Source organism: Vombatus ursinus, unplaced genomic scaffold, assembly GCF_900497805.2.
Source record: "Vombatus ursinus unplaced genomic scaffold, bare-nosed wombat genome assembly UNPS02014863.1, whole genome shotgun sequence".
Taxonomy (NCBI): domain Eukaryota; kingdom Metazoa; phylum Chordata; class Mammalia; order Diprotodontia; family Vombatidae; genus Vombatus; species Vombatus ursinus.
Window position 1 is genome coordinate 1695615 of NW_020954641.1, and position 16308 is coordinate 1711922.

The window sequence follows — 16308 nt, forward strand, 5'->3', positions numbered from 1 at the left end:
TAGAATGTAAGAGAGGATTCAAAATATACAGCAATAAATTTCCATTTCAAGAAAACCTTTATAATAAATGCTACACACTGTGTTCGGAGCTTTTCTTTGCTTCCTTGTGAAGTTTTCTTTTGCTCTCTGCTGTGCACTTTTTTTCACTTAATAGTATTTCATTTTTTCCAATTACATGTAAAGATAGTTTTCAACATTCACTTTTTTAACCTCCCCCAAAAAGAGGGCTACAATTAAGTGCAGATATATTCAAATATACACATACATATATATTTATACAGATAAAGATATATAAACACATACATATACACATACATACACTTACATACACATACATATGCTTAGATATCTATAATCATACTCATATATAGACATGTATTCATGTGCATCTATGTAATAACATACTATACTTACTTGTCCTCTGTTTCTCTGAGGGTGGATAACTTCTTCCTCATAAGTGCAAGCCTTTCTACATTTTTCCAAGTCCACCAACTCATCATTTCCTACACTACAGCAATATTCCAACCTTAGACTGTCTAGTTATTTTAAATGGTCCAAAACAATATTGATGAATATGGCTAACACATAGTATAATTTTTTTCTTTTTTGATTAAATCTATCTTAGACTTAATTTTGTCCAAGATCATGCTAAGGAATTCTGTTCCTTTTATTTTATCTTTGTGCAGATCTCTTATTTCCTATCCCTTCTGACTCTTCTACTTTACTTCCACCCACTATCTTGCTCTCTTATTACTTAACTTTACCCCCTCCAAGGATCCCTCCCTAGTCCTCCCATTCTCATTAATCTAAACACCCTTCTATAATCTTCCCTAATCCTATTTCCTCACCCTCCCCTCTAAAAATTCTTCCCTTATCCTCTCACCCCTCCCTATCCTGTAAGCTTTTTATTTCTTTCTAAATTTAGAAGGCTCATACCCATATATATATGTGTGTATATATATATAAACATATATGCATATATATGTTTATGTATATATGTATGTGTGTGTGTGTGTGTATAATGTAAGGATGTATGTTTCCTCCTAAACTCATTCCCAATGAAAATAAGCTTCCATAACTATCAGCCCTCCTCCCCCATCTAATTCTTCTGTGTCAGTTCTTCCTCTTGCTCTTCATTTGTATAATTACTCTTTTTACCTGTTCCTAAACAGGTATGATTTTGAAATCGTATCATGCTCAAACCTACCCCAATTTTTCTTATGGACTGCCCAATTATTAATGATAATCTCTGGCCCACATTTTACATTTCCTCATATAAAAGGTAAAAGTGTGTCCTTATTGAGTCCCTTATAATTAGTTTTTTGTGTGTACCTTATATTTCTCTTGACTCTTGTATGCCAAATCTTCTATTAAGTTCAGGGTTTTTTTTTAGGTCCTGAAAGTCTGACAATTCATTAAATGTCCATTCTTTTTTTCATTCAGGACTATGCTTAATTTTTCTGGGTATGATATTTTTGGCTGCAGCCCCTGTTCTTTTGCTCTTTGATATATAGTGTTCCAAGAACTGTGGTGCTTTAGTTTCTCCATTGCTAGGTCTTGTGTGATTCTAATTGTGGCAGTGCCATATTTAAATTGTTTTGTTTTGTTTTGTTTTGTTTGTCTTGTTGCTCATAATATTTTATCCTTGAGCTGGAGTTTTCAAATTTGACTATGATATTCCTGTAGGTTTTCCTCATAGGATCTCTTTCAGGTGGTGTTTGGTGGATTTTTTTTTCTATTTCTACTTTCCCCTCTTGTTCTAATACTTCGGTGCAACTTTCTTTAATTACGTCTTGTATTATTGTACCAAGATTCTTTTTTTTATCATAACTTTCATGTAGTCCAATCATTCTTATATTTTTTCTTCTTGATCTGTTCTTCTCAGGTGTTTTTCTCCTCAGTTGTTTTTCTTATGAGCTGTTTCACATTCTCTTCTATTTGTTCATTCTTTATATCTTGTTTTATTATTTCTTGGTCTCTTATAATGTTACTGGCTTCCCCTTGTTCAATTTTAATTTTCAAGGAGTCATTTTCTTTCTTAAGAGTCTGGATCTCCTTTTCTAATTGACTGACTTTCTTTTCATAATCTTCTTGTTTTTCTTGGATTGTTCTTTTTAAATTTTTCCCCCTCTCTCATTTGATTTGTAAAGTTTTTTTCAAGTTCTTCTGTGAATTCTTTTTGGGCATGTGATCATTTGACCTTACTCTTTGGGGTAAAACAGGCTTTCCTTACTTTAGTATCCTCCTCTGAAGATGAACTCTGGTTTTCTCTATCCCCACAGTAACTTTTTGTGGTTGGATTCTTTCTCCTTTGCCTGCTCATTTTTTTCTAAATTTATAGTAGTTTGTTTTGTGTAATTTCCTCTAGTCTTGGGGTATGGGGGATGGTGTCTCTGGCCTCACATCCTCTTTCAGTTCTCTCCTCTCACCTGGAACTGAAAGCAAGACCTCCAACCTCTTATAAGTGTCCATAGCCAGCAATGCCCCACTGCTTTTGCACTCAGGGAGTGTGTGCTGATTCCTTCTCACCCAGGGCCACATCTCAGCAGCACAGCTGAGCTTGGTGTCCCTTATCAGCAGAGATTCCCTCAATCTTCTGCTATTCCTATACCTGACTCCCCCCACTGGAAGTGAAAGTTCCCATGGCTGGGGCTAAGGCTACTTCCCAACCCACCTAGCCCCAGGGCTCATTGCTTGATGTTTCAGCAGAACTAGCCTGGAGGTGTTTACACTTCACAGGGACCAAATCTTAGTCTTGGGATTTTTTTCTTCCATTCTCTCTGATTTTCCTGGGAGGACTACTTTTCTGTCCCAATTCTTTTTTTTTTTTAAACCACTCTATATTCACCCTGAGGTGTTATTTTTGTCTTGTTTGTGGACGAAATCTGGAGAGCTTAGAATTTTCTGACCTACTCTACCATCTTCCCAGAATTCTTCCCCAGGAGTTATGTTTTTCAGTGAAATTTCATACCACTTTTTCTATTTGGCCAATTCTGCTTTTTAAGGTGTTCTCTCCAGTGAATTTTTGTGCTTCTTCTATTATTTGGCCTATCCTGTCTTTTAAGGTGTTATTTTCTTCAGTATTTTTATATGCCTTCTTTACCAAGTTGTTTACTCTTTTTTTTTATGATTTTCTTGCATCACTCTCATTTATTTTCCCAATCTTTCCTCTACTTCTTTTATTTGTTTTTTTAAAATCCTTTTTGAGCTCTTCCAGGAATTTTTGGTCTGAGACCAATGCACATTTCTCTTTCAGGCTTTGGCTGTAGCTGCTTTGACTTTGTTGTCTTCCTCTGAGTTTGTGTTTTGATCTTCTTTACTACCATTTTAACTTTCTATGGTCAGGGTTGTTTTTTTTGTTTGTTTTGTTTTGTTTTGCTCATTTTCCAGCCTATTTCTTGACTTTTAACTTCATGTCAAAGTTGTGCTCTGCTCCCAGGACAGAGAAGGTATTGTCCCAAGCTTCAGATTTTTTAATACTGCTTTTTTTCAGAGCTAGGGTCTATAAGTTTTCTGTTCTTTGAAGGTGATATGATCTAAAGAGAGAGGTGGTCACTGCTCTTTTGGCCTGTGCTCTGGTCTGTGAGCAACCACAAGCACTCTTCTCTGCCCCAAACACTGGAACTGTGACCAGGACCCTTATACCCCTGCAGCCACACACTCCAGTATACTAGTGTTCCTCCTCTTTGCCTTGGGAATGTAACCCAGAACCACATATGAACAATGCAACAGAGTCCTGCACCAAAGGGTTCCCTCTAACCTTTTTTTTCTTACCAGTTGTCTAACACACACACACACACACACACACACACACACACACACACACACAGTATCAGTGGGTGAGAGCTCCAGAAGTTATGGCTGCTGATGCAGTTCACACATACCCCACCCCCACACCTCTGGCCTTCTGGGGTGTGGCCCACACTGGACTGAACTCTACTCTCACACCAGTGAGATAGACCTTTCTTGCTAAACTTTTTGGTTGCCTTGGGATAGAAAATTGTTTCACTGCATCCTTTTGTTGGTTTTGCTGCTCTATAATTCATTTTGAGGTATTATTTTAAAGTTGTTTGAAGGGGAATTTAGGTGAACTCAGATGAGTCCCAGCCTTTACTCCCTCATCTTGGCTTCACCTCTCAATTTGAGTAAATTACCTAACCATTCTGAGCCTCAATTTCCTTATACATAAGAAGATTGAATTACTTGAGGTCCCTCATAGCATGAAATTTATGTTCCATGAGCTCAATGAAACACACAGAATACCCATGACTAGAAATGGGGTAAAGTAAGGTATCAAGACAGAGATACCTAAAGCCGTAAGGAATCTAAGTGACACTTGTCTCTAAACTTGAGAAAAGTTAGGATTTGTATTTCCCCAAGCTCTTGTCATAACCAACTAAGATAGAGAAAGTGTTGTCCTAATGACTTTACTAAATATACAATAAAGTCCATGTGATTGCCCTCAGAAGTGTGGCCTGAGGGTTTTGCTCTTGTGAGGACTCATTGCTCTGCTAAGAGATAAGGGAAACATTTTCTTCAGGGAGAAGCAACCATAAGAGGCATCTACCAAGCTCTGGGCTAGGGGCCAGGAAGGCAGAGAGCTTGCTAAGATAACACAATTAATCCCCTATGCCTGAGGGGAACAACAGAAAGGAATATATAATGCCTCCTTGCTTCAGAAATTTGATTTACTCTGGATCACAGACACATGGCCCAGATATAATTCTCTAATCCTGAGAGACAGCTGGTATGTCTCCTTAAGCCACAAAATCAAGGACAACTGTTCCAACCTGTGTATCTCCCAGAAAGGTAGGATTGTTCTCTCCATCTCTTAATCCCACAATAATGTTTTGCAAAGAAAATAACACCATAGAGGATATTAATAAAAATTTTCTCAAAAGATTTGAAGAATATTAACAATCACATGAGAGAATATCTAAATCATTAATAAGAAAAGTGCAAGTCAAAGCAACTCTGAGATTTTACCTTACAACCAGCAAATTTGCAAATGTGACAAAAAATTGGAACAGTCAGCCCTGGAGGGGTTGTGGAAAGATAGGTATTCTGGTGCACTGTTGGTGAAATAATATAGGCATTGTTCTGTAAAGTAATTTGGAATTGTGGTAAGAAAATTATTAAAATGTCCATACCCTTTGACCTCAGATTCCACTGTTAGTCATATAACTGGTTCAAGGAGATCAAAGACAGAGAGGTCCTATATACATCAAAGAACGTATAGCAACAGTTTTTATAGTAGCAAAGATGCAATTGGGAAATGGCTAAATAAGTTGTGGCAACTCAATATAGAATATAACTACACTATAATAAATAAAGAATACAGAGAAACATGAGAAGATATATGTGAGCTGATGTCAAGTGAAGTAAAAAAAGGTACACACACAAATATATACACATATGTATTTGCATATATACATATGTGTGCATATATGCATATATATATACATATATACACACATACATATACATGAACAAATTGGCCTTAAACACTAAAGAAGAAAATCCTTTCCTCCTTTGTAGAGATAAGGAACTATGAGTGTGGATCACTGAATATTATATCAGATTTATTTAATACATTGATTAGTTCTGCTGATCTGCTTTTTAAAATTTCTTTTTTAATACTTTTTTTAATAAGATTTCTCACTAAGTTGGGGAAAGGAAGAGATAACATTTAGAAATGGCTAATATGAAAGCAAATGACATTTTGAAATAATGTTTAAAGGGGTGTGGAGAAGTTATTGAAATCATCAAGAATGAAGTCATCAGGATCTAGACTAGTACTGATCATCAGAATGGTGAAGAGGGTTCAACTGTCAGATACTGAATGGGAAAACCAACTAGATCCTGTGATTGGTGGGATATAGCAAGTGATACAAAGAGAAAGTGATGCAAGTACAGTAGAACTCAACATCTGTGAGCTTGGGATTAGCTGGTAGATGGCAGTATCGTTGAGAAAGAAAGAAACTATATTTATATTTTCATATTTTATAATTCTGGACTTCTCTCTTCCTGTGCCCTCATCTCCCTCTCTGAACCCTTACCCTCTTAGTCCATCTTTATTCATCTCCTTTCTGAGTGCCTTCCCCATCACCATCTTCTTTCTAGTATTGTCCTCTATTGTACCCCTCTTTTTTTTTTCTAAATCTTCCATCCTCTCACTTTTCCCTACTCCTCTAAATCCCTTCACTTCTGATCCTCCTCACAGTACTATTATTATAGAATCATAGATGGAGATCTGGAAAAGACCTTAAAGGTCATCTAGTCAAATCTCTTCATTTTACAAATGAGAAGGAAATCCCAGAAGGGATAAGTGACTTGTCCAAATAACCACTAGAATCAGGATTTGAACATAGGCTGCCTGCCTCCAAATCCAGTGTTCTTTCTGTTTCTTGAAGCTTTAAATAGTCTTGAGGCATTGCCCAAAGGGCCAGCCAGGGTCTTTAGCCCAGCCTGTGTTGTCTCAATGCTTTCTTCCCTACCTGCCATCAGCCTAATCCACATCCTTGCCCATCCCACTTCAATCAAAAGGGGAGGCTGTGACTGGGTATGAGGAGGTAGGAGTGACTGCTCTCTGGGGTGTGACAGCTCTTTTTTCTCTTCTTCTATCCCAGGTGGGTCACTTTGGACATGAGGATGGAGAGTAAGGGGCTAGGCTTTCTCCTGCTCTAAGCTCTCAATACATCTAGCACCTCTAGATATCTGTTATCAGGAAGGTGGGAGGGGGATTTGGTTATTAGTACTAGGAAGAGATGCCCATGTAGATTATTAGGGCAAATAGGATATTCAGGGGGAGTCTCAAATTCTTAGATGGTATAAAGTAAATGACTGAATCACCAACCCCGCCAACTTCCCAACACATAAGTAAATAATGTAAAGAGTGTCTGTTTAGAATGTCTCTGCAGCAGTGTGGGACCTCCAAAATGAAGAAACTTTAGGACAAGACATTAGAAAGATCCCTGGATTTGAAGCCAGAAAACTTAGATTTGAATTCTAGCTCTGTTATTTATGTGAACTTAAGCAAGTCATACAATCAATCATGATTTCAATTTGCTCATCTATAATATGAGGGGGTTTTGTCAGAGGATCTGCAAGGTCCCTTCCTGCTCTAAATCCATTGGTCCCATGAAGTCAAGGTGCTATCTTCAAGTCAAAGCTTAGAGCTACAGACTTCTTCCTAGTCTGAGCCACGTTTCCACCATGAATGAACTAAGATCCTTGTGTCGGACCTGTGAAAGGTGAGGTTTCATCTCTGAAGGAAGTGGGTACACATTTGCAAATTACACTGCTTGCTGCTGCACTTGGGATGAATGGGTTTAGGTCAGCTGCATCAAATCTAGCATCAAATCCCAGGCCCAATGACCCTTTTTGGTTTGGGATCTTAGGGAGAAGCAGATACCTCAAAACCAAAGATGTCTTCCTCCTCGAGAAAGGTGGGGGAGGAGGAATCTCCCAGATGGTGCTAGATGTTAAGGGATTAGGCCACTAATAACCAATTTTGGTGGTCAAGAGGATGAAGCTAAGTAGAAGGCTGGTGGAGAAACTAAGATACTAGTCCCTTCTTCCTCGAAAATCTGAATCTGTATTAAAAAATGAACAATATGAAGTTTTCTATTTGTGAGTTTATGTTTGTTTTTCCTACAGAGAATCAAGTACAATCTGAAGAGACTAAATGGCATTTTTGCCAACATCAACTAAGACTCTCTTGGGGCTCTTCATCTTAATTCTTTGTGGATTCCCAGGTGAATAATGTTCTGAATCCTGGTTGGGATACTCTTTATCCACCAGAAAACATGGAAAGGAACCCAAGTTTCCTAGAACATATAATTTCTATTAGCTTTGGGAACTTTGATTTTGGGTTTCAAAATAGAAATTTTTAAAATACGGTGCCTTGAATTTATTATAAAACAATAAATTATCTTACTAGAGTGCACTATAGATTAGCAGCCATGAATTTTATAGAAGTACTCTTTGTTCATAATGATTTGGGATGAGCTACTGAAGGAAGGGCTTTGTTTTTTACCAAGAATCTTCAAGTTGCCTATATATATATATATATATATGTATGTATATATATATATTTATATATATATGTTTATATGTGTGTGTGTGTATATGTGTGTGTGTGTGTGTGTGTGTGTGTGTGTGTATATATATATATATATATACACATACTAGATGGGAACTGCAGTATTCTCTGAGCACCTGCACTGAATCTATCCTTCTTAGTCCCTCCTAGGTCCTATCATTCCCCTCCTCCCACTAGCAGAAATACTCCTCCAATTTCTACTAGGATCATGGACAGTGAAAGACCATTCTTTTATTGAATCTGGAATGGTGCATCCTTGTGCTGACCAGGTGTCCCTTTCCAACTCAAAAAAATTTAGTGACTCCCTATTGCCTCTAAGATGAAATGCAAAGTCTTCAACCAGGCATTTAAAGACCTATACAGTCTGACTATAACCTATCTTTCTAGACATTTCATATTGCCCTTTAGACTCCTGGAAACACAAGGTTCTATTGTCCGCAGTTTTAGAGTATTAAGTCTCTGTGACAACTTCCGTAAGGAATGAGGATGATTGTAGTCTCAAGCAGGACCATTTAAAACTCAACATGCTACCTCCCCTGTTACTATGCTCTCTCAGAGTGTCGCCTACACCTGGAATGCACTTCTTCCTCACTTTTACTGCTCAGAATCATGCCTTCAAAGCTCAACTTAGATGACATCTAAATTTTGTGAAGCATTTACTTTTTTATGTGAAGCTTTCTTCTGAATGCCTTAGTTCTTGTCATTCTCTCCCTTCTGAAATTGCCTCTTAAGTACTTATCTGCTTACATGGTAGATTTTATCTTTTTTGTCTATTGTCTATTGAATTGAAATGATGGATTAACCTATGAATTTTGGTTTTCTATGCCTTGGTTGTAGGTGTTTTCAGCAAACTGAAAGAACCCTCTTATGAAAAGGTAAGATTATCTTTCCATAATGTAAATCAGGCTTCAGGTCTAATTTTCATTCATGATTCAGAGCTTATATTTTCATGGTGAAGGTCTCCAACAAAAAGAAATAACACTGAGATGTTAGTAGGAAAAAAATAGTTCTGGATATAGGCATAAACAAGAGGCTATGTGACTCAGTGGATAGAGAACTAACATTGGAGTCAGGAAAACCTGGGATGACGTCCCACATCTGACTTGCAGTGACTATGGAAACCTGGGGGCAAGTAACTCTCTCAAATGTTCAGTTATGGAAAAAATGTCAATTTTCATTTTCTGAGGAAGTTCCTCACTGGGAGCTCCCTATACCCATAGGATAAAAGGTCTGATCAATAAACACAATATACATATGTGCATGTATGTTTATATATTTAATATATGTATGTGCATGTATATATACAAATGCGTATGCAGATTTGAGTAGAATTTAGAATTAATTGAAAGAGATGTTATATGTACATGTTACATGTATATCTATTACATACATTTAGTGAGTACAAACTACATACATACATACACAAGGTATATGTAAGTGTGTTTCTCTCTGTTCTAATATAATGAGAAGTAGTATTTACACTTAAATGAAGGATATAGAGAGATGCATAACTAGGAGTTTTTGCACCTTAGAAAAGCACTACAAACCATGCCCTTGGCAAGTGGCACCAAAAGCACCCTCAATTGTATGTTATATGAAAGGGCAGGGTAGGTACCACCCTGTAGGGGAGAAAAAGACCCCAAAGATATCATGAGGCTGATGATGGAGAGAGATAATCCTATCACTCCCTCCTCCTACCCCTTTCACCCCCACCCCACAAGGCCATTTTGGTAGTTTCCTGTCTAACTCATCCTGTATGACTCTAACTCCTGTCTAAGTCCTATCTAACATCATTATACCCATAACTGGGTAGTAAAGTTATTTGCTTCCTCACTTTTGGCATCCTGACATCTACTAAGAGATAGAGGGAAGGGAGACCGGTAGTAACCCTTAGAGCAAATAGTTCTTTAGGAGAGGCAGCTGAAAGATGACTTGAAGCACAGATATGAGGAGATCACTCCTGAGAGCCAGCTGTTAATTTTTCAGTATGATCATTAATACCTCAAAAATCACAAATGCTATAAGTTAGGATTTATTTGTTTTGTTTGTTTATCTGTTTGTTTATTTGTTTGTTTTGCTTCATTGTTCTCAACACTTTGGAAAGTAATGGACAAAATGTCAATAGTACAGATTAAACTTAAAAGTGTATTATACAAAAAAACAAACAATAAAAAAAGTGTATTACACACACTTTTTTTTTCTGGAGAGATGATTGTTACCTATTCACAAACACACACACACACACACACAAACACATTCATACAATCCTTGAAGTATCAAGTGAGAGCTTAGAATGAGAGGTGTGAGTTTTACAGAAGAAACTAAGGCCCTAGAAAATGGAAGTGAATTGCCCGAGGTGATAGAGGTAAGCTTATTTAACAATTCCTGAAATGGAGACTGAGTCCAGGTGGAATCAGATGAAGACCAAATTGTTGTCATTAAATGGATAGTTCTCTGGGGAAGTCAGTTGGGAGAAACATATTTGGAAATTAAAGTGATAAAACAAAAAACATCAATAATTACAATAAAAATGAGTGAAAAGGCACATAGAGTAGACTTGGATTTGTTTCAATGCTTTATTAGTCCAAATTGCCCTAGCTAAGAGCTATGGAACACAAGTTTACAGTGTACAGAATAGTTAAAAATTTTCCCTTCTCCCAAAGTGCAGGACTTCATATTTACAAAAGAATATTCTACTCATCATTCATCTATCTGCCTCCATAAATGCCATTGAAATAAGGACCCCAGATGCCCTACCTTGATTGTTTCTCACCTTTAGTTTATAATCATTGCCATACACTGGCATCATTCTGCACATGCCCAATCTCACCTTTGTTGAGTAGACTCTTCTGGCATCCTAGCAATGATCTGGCTACATTTGTGAGTCAAGGATCACCAGGGTTATCCTGATAAGTCCTTGATACCTGGCATTCTTGTGCAGAGATACCTATCCACCCAACCCACCCCAAGCCATTTTCTGATGTCTAGCAAGGCCTGTCTGGGTCTTGATTCCAAGAACTATATCTTGTCAGAACCTTTATTTTCTTTGTACAGGAATGTGAAATTCCTGATGTTGGACCTTCTTCCACCAGTATGATCCAGAATCCACTTCTGACTTAATAGGTAAATCTTAGGACATTTCCTAAGGCACATTAAAGTTAAGTGACTTGCCCAGAGTTTCATAAATAGTAAATGTTACATACGGAACTTGAACCCAGGAATTTCTGACACTAAGCCTGACACTCATAGGATCATTGAATTAAAGCTGGAAGGGACCTTAAGAGCCATCAAGCTCAATATTTTAATTTTATAGATGAGGAAACTGAGGATTAAGTGATGATATAGCTAGTAAGTGTCTCAGACAGGATTCAAACCCAAATCTTCCTGACTCTTTAAGTCCAATGCTCTATTTACTGCACATGGTGACTTTTTTGAGGCTAGGGTTAGGGTAGGGGTAGGGTAATATTAAGTTTAGACAGTTCTAAAAATAAGCCACAGCAATTAAAGTTAAGTGATAAAAAATATATAGAAGGTCTCGTTCTGGTAGAGTAATTACTCAGCTCCTCCCTACCTTGTCCTTTCTGACATTTGCCAGTTGTTATTGTTGTTTTTAACACTATTGGTTACTGTAACATTGCTATAGATGTTCAGAATAGGGAAGATCAGTAGGGGCTGAGTGGCTGACGTGTTTTCTAAGGAGGCTTCATAGAACTAGTCCTTGACTGATGGGTGGAATGTGAATCCAGAAACAGTAACTTCTCTATTAGAAGCAACCTTATGTCTAATTCAGATTTGGTAGGTGGGGAGAATGGAGATGGGGAAGGAATTATAATTCTTCCCATTAAGGGAGACATTTTGGCTTAGAAGCATAATCTTATATACAGAATATAGCTTTAGATTGGTTCCCCTCATAGCCCTGGCACACATCAGATCCTGCTGTAAGTTAGTCTCCCAGGCACAGGATGTTCTGCAGACACTGATTTTGAGCTCCATGTTACCATGTCTTTGTCATTCTTTCAGTATCTTTGTCAGAAGTACCCAAGAGACTATGGACCTTGCTCAAGGAACTATGATCCAATTTGTGGTAAAGATGATGTGACCTATATCAATCTCTGCTTTTTTTGCTGGACATTTTGGTAAGTGCAGAAAGTTTCAAGATGGTTCTCCCTCTGTCCTGCCAAATGATTAGCAGGATCCTAGGATACCCCAGAGGCATTCATTGCCCTGTCACAAAATTCATTTGTAAACCTACTATAGTAATAGCAGTTAACATTATAATTAAGCTTCCTCTGAAGTAACTAGAGGTCTAGACTCTTTCTGTGCACAGAACTCTCCACTCCTGATTCCAGTCTGGTATTTGAGGTTGTCTTATTAACTACCTAGGGTAGCCTTGCCAATTATAATAACTGTAGCCCAGTCTATAGCTGTTTCTGGTTTATTTACCAAGTGTCTCTTAATAAGTGGTTTTCTTAACAATCCTGCAAGGTATATAGAACAAGTACATCCTCCTAGTTAACCAATTCAACTCTGTACTCTCCTCTCTTTTCACATCCTTTGCTACCTTGTTCTATCACTGTTCATCCCCAGCTAAACCCCAAACCTGGAAAAGTTCCATCAGCTGCCTCTCTCCCTTCACTTTCTCAGCTGAATGCTCATACTTTACCAGGAAAATTTGAGGCCAATGATCTTTTTCTACCTTTCTCCTCATCTCACAATCCTTTGATATTGTCCCCCACTATTGCTTTTACTTCAATGTCGGGCAAAGGGATGATTCTTGCAAATTCCTAATCCTTCACATGTTCCCTTAATTCTATCCCCTTCCATCTTCTCTAATTGAAGATGCCTCCCCCCATCAACTTCTCTAAAGCCTTTAGTTTTTTCTTGTCTATTGGTTATTGCTTTGCTGCCTACAATACCATCAAATTTCCCCAAGACTTAAAAATCCCCACTATATCCTACCAGTACCACAATCTTTTTATCCTATACTTCTCTGACATTTTGCAGTCAAAATCCTGGAAAAAGCTGTCTACACTAATTCACTCCACTTACTCCTCTTTCTTCTCCTCATTACTCAATTGAAATTGCTTCCTCCTAGTTATTAATGATTTCTTAATTACCAAATCTAGTGGCCTTTTCTTAAAACTTATCTCTGTAACATTTCACACTCTGGGACACTCTCTTATTCCCTGACCACCTGCCTGACTGATTTGTCTTAGTCTCCTTTTCTCTGTCATAAGCCCTTTCATCATGAGAGGACTTCATAGCCTCTCACTTTGTGATCTCATCAACTCCCATGGCTTCAATTATCATCTTTATGCTGATGATTCTCAGGTCTATATGGCCAGTTTTACTATCTCTCCCAACTGCCAGTCCCACATAGTTAACTGCCTGGGAGATCTTTAAAATTGGATGTCTATGGGACAGCTAGGTGATGCAGTGGATAGAACACCAGCCTTGGAATCAGGAGGACTTGAGTTCAAATTTGGCCTCAGACACATATCATTCACCAGCTGTGTGACTCTGGGCAAGTCACTTAACCCCAATTGCCTCACCAATAAACAAAAAAATAATAATAATAAATAAAATTGGATGTCCTGTAGGCTTCTCAAAGTCAAAAACAGGAAACTAATTTTTTTACCCAAAATCCATTTCTCTTCCAAGTTTTCCTATTATGAAATATCATCCTTTCAGTCACCAAGGTTCAAAACTTCAGCATCAGTCATTCTCAATTTCCCACTCTCACCCACATAACTAATCAATTGGAAAATCTTAATTCTTCTTCCCCCACATCTCTCAGACCTGTCCTCTTCTCTCCACTTACACAGCCATTACCTTCATATGGGGCTTTATCACCTTTCACTTGAACTGTTGCAATAGCATACTATTTGTTTTTCCTGCCTCAACTAATTCCCCAAACATAAGCATGAATAAATCATGAGACAGATGTATCAGTAAGAATGTTCCCTCAGGATTTGCCAACATACTTGAATCCATGTTCTATGTAAGCTTATGTCACCTCTACAATCTACCCATCAGTCTCTGAAGTGATTTTCCTAAGTACAAGTCTAAGTCACTACCCTACTCAATGAACAATAGTGGTTCCCAATTACCTCTTAGTATCCTGTATAAAATGCTATGTTTGAGATTTTAGAAATCGTATTCAAATCCCAGTCCTGCCATCCTGGGCAAATAATTTAATCTCTTCTAGATATAGTATATGGAGTAGATAATCTCTTAGTCCATCCACTGCTCTAAATCTTCTAATTCCATGACTGTTTGTTTTTGTTGGGTTTTTGTTTGTTTTGTTTGTTTGTTTTGGCAAAGCAATTGAGGTTAAGTGATTTGCCCAGGGTCACACAGCTAGTAAGTGTTAATTATCTGAGGCTGGATTTGAACTCAGGTCATCCTGACTTCAGGGCTGGCACTCTATTCACTGCACTACCTACCTGCCCCCACTGCCATGATTGTTTAAGTAGGAAAAAACACCTCCACTTAATTCCCAGGCAACATCATAACATTTACTCAGGAATCACAATGAATTGGAATTCTACCCCTTGAACTCACATGTATATTCCAAACTATGGTTTTATTATCCACTCAAGAACATTTCAAATGCAAAGATTCAGCCTTCCTAGTCCTTCAGTAGGGGTGTACATAGTGGGGCCATAATTGAAGCACCTTCAGGTAAAAGGCCAGGTGTCAAATGGATCTTAGCTGGTTCCAAAGACACTACTGGCTTGCCTAGTTGTAGTTCCTGGTATTCAATGGACACTGGGCAAACCAAGATAATATGACCCTTGGACTAATTGGTTGTGTCTAATCTTCCTTTAACTTATAAACATTTTCATGTTCCATGGGAACATATAGGTACATGATGTCTACATCAGACCAAGTGAACTTGCTTCTTAAAATGGCTCTAATGTTCAAAATCAGTGTTCACTCTTCCTATATGTCTAAGGTTGTCTGAAAAGTTTCACCTTAACCCCCATAGGACAGTGCTGAGGTTTTGCTTCTACATGGAAATGTTTTTCTTTCTTCAGGAATGAATATCAAGGAAGAGTACATTTTAGGAAGTTTGGTCGCTGCTCTCAAAGGGAGACATAGTTTTGAAATGACTCTTTGGACCATTCTATTCCATGAACTGACTACAGACAAATACCTTCTCCTCAACTGGTCTTGCCTGTTCATCAATGGTTGTATGCTAAGCAAATTACTTTAAGTTTTATTCAGAAGAAATCTTTTTCTGATTATTACTATTTTTGAAATCATAAGATATCAAGTCTATGTTCATTCCCTCTCCTGCCCAGACATACTTAATTAAAATGCTATTTCTGACTAAAGCATGACCTGATAGGAGGTCAAATTTTCTACCTAGGGATATGAAGATAAAATTGTGCAAAAACTTATAATGGAACATATGTGATTTTCCAGAGATATGGTGGCAGATAGCAATATTAGAGAGAAAGGGTGCCATCCTGTAGTTAAAGTGACTAGGACTTAATTTTGGCTCTGTAATTAAATCATTGTGTAACCTAGGATAAGTCATTTCTTTTCTGCAAGCCTCAATTTCCTTTTCAGTAAAATGAGGGTGTTCCAGTTATGACATTCTATGTTACATGTTCTAAAGCCCCTTTCCTCTGTATAAGTCCTGGGTTTAACATCATGACACCTCCTAGCAGTATAAACATGGTTTCATCATCTCGTCGAATGAAAAATCCATCCTGAAATATTAGCAACTCATTCATACAGATGTCTCTAATGAAAGTGGATTGTAGGACCTGAGGTATTCACATAATATACGCAGTTCTCCAGTTTTCTATATATGTGTAGGCATCATCTTCCTATCACATTATACCTCAGTATCCCATTGTATAATCCTCTGCTAAATCCTGAATAGATTGTATACACTAGCTTGGTGTAGTAAAAATGGCCAAGATCTTAGAGCCAATAGAGCTGGGATCAAGGTCTGTCTTTTTCACTCCCTCATTGTATGACTCTAGGGGAATACCTCACCCTTCTAAGCCTATTTCATCATCTGTAAAATGTTAAACTACCTGATCTCTGAGGACTCTTCTAGCTCTGATGTTTTCTGATGATGATTCATGATGATTTGAAAGGAGTTCAATAGATACCTGTGATCTCTTTCTCTATGAAGGGAATATTGGAAAATGATTGTTGTCCTTCCTTTTTAGGAGGACCAAAAT

General features: G+C 37.7%; 1 protein-coding gene across 1 annotated transcript; it reads left to right on the top strand.

The window, feature by feature from the left end:
* Nucleotides 1-4718: 4718 nt before the first annotated feature.
* On the top strand, nucleotides 4719-15774 carry LOC114027635 (ovomucoid-like). Its single transcript, XM_027841702.1, has 5 exons — nucleotides 4719-4809; nucleotides 7660-7757; nucleotides 8942-8979; nucleotides 12125-12240; nucleotides 15145-15774. Exons 2-5 carry the CDS (start codon nucleotides 7688-7690, stop codon nucleotides 15206-15208), a joined length of 288 nt encoding a protein of 95 aa, XP_027697503.1. The 5' UTR covers nucleotides 4719-4809; nucleotides 7660-7687; the 3' UTR covers nucleotides 15209-15774.
* The last annotated feature ends 534 nt before the right edge of the window (nucleotides 15775-16308 follow it).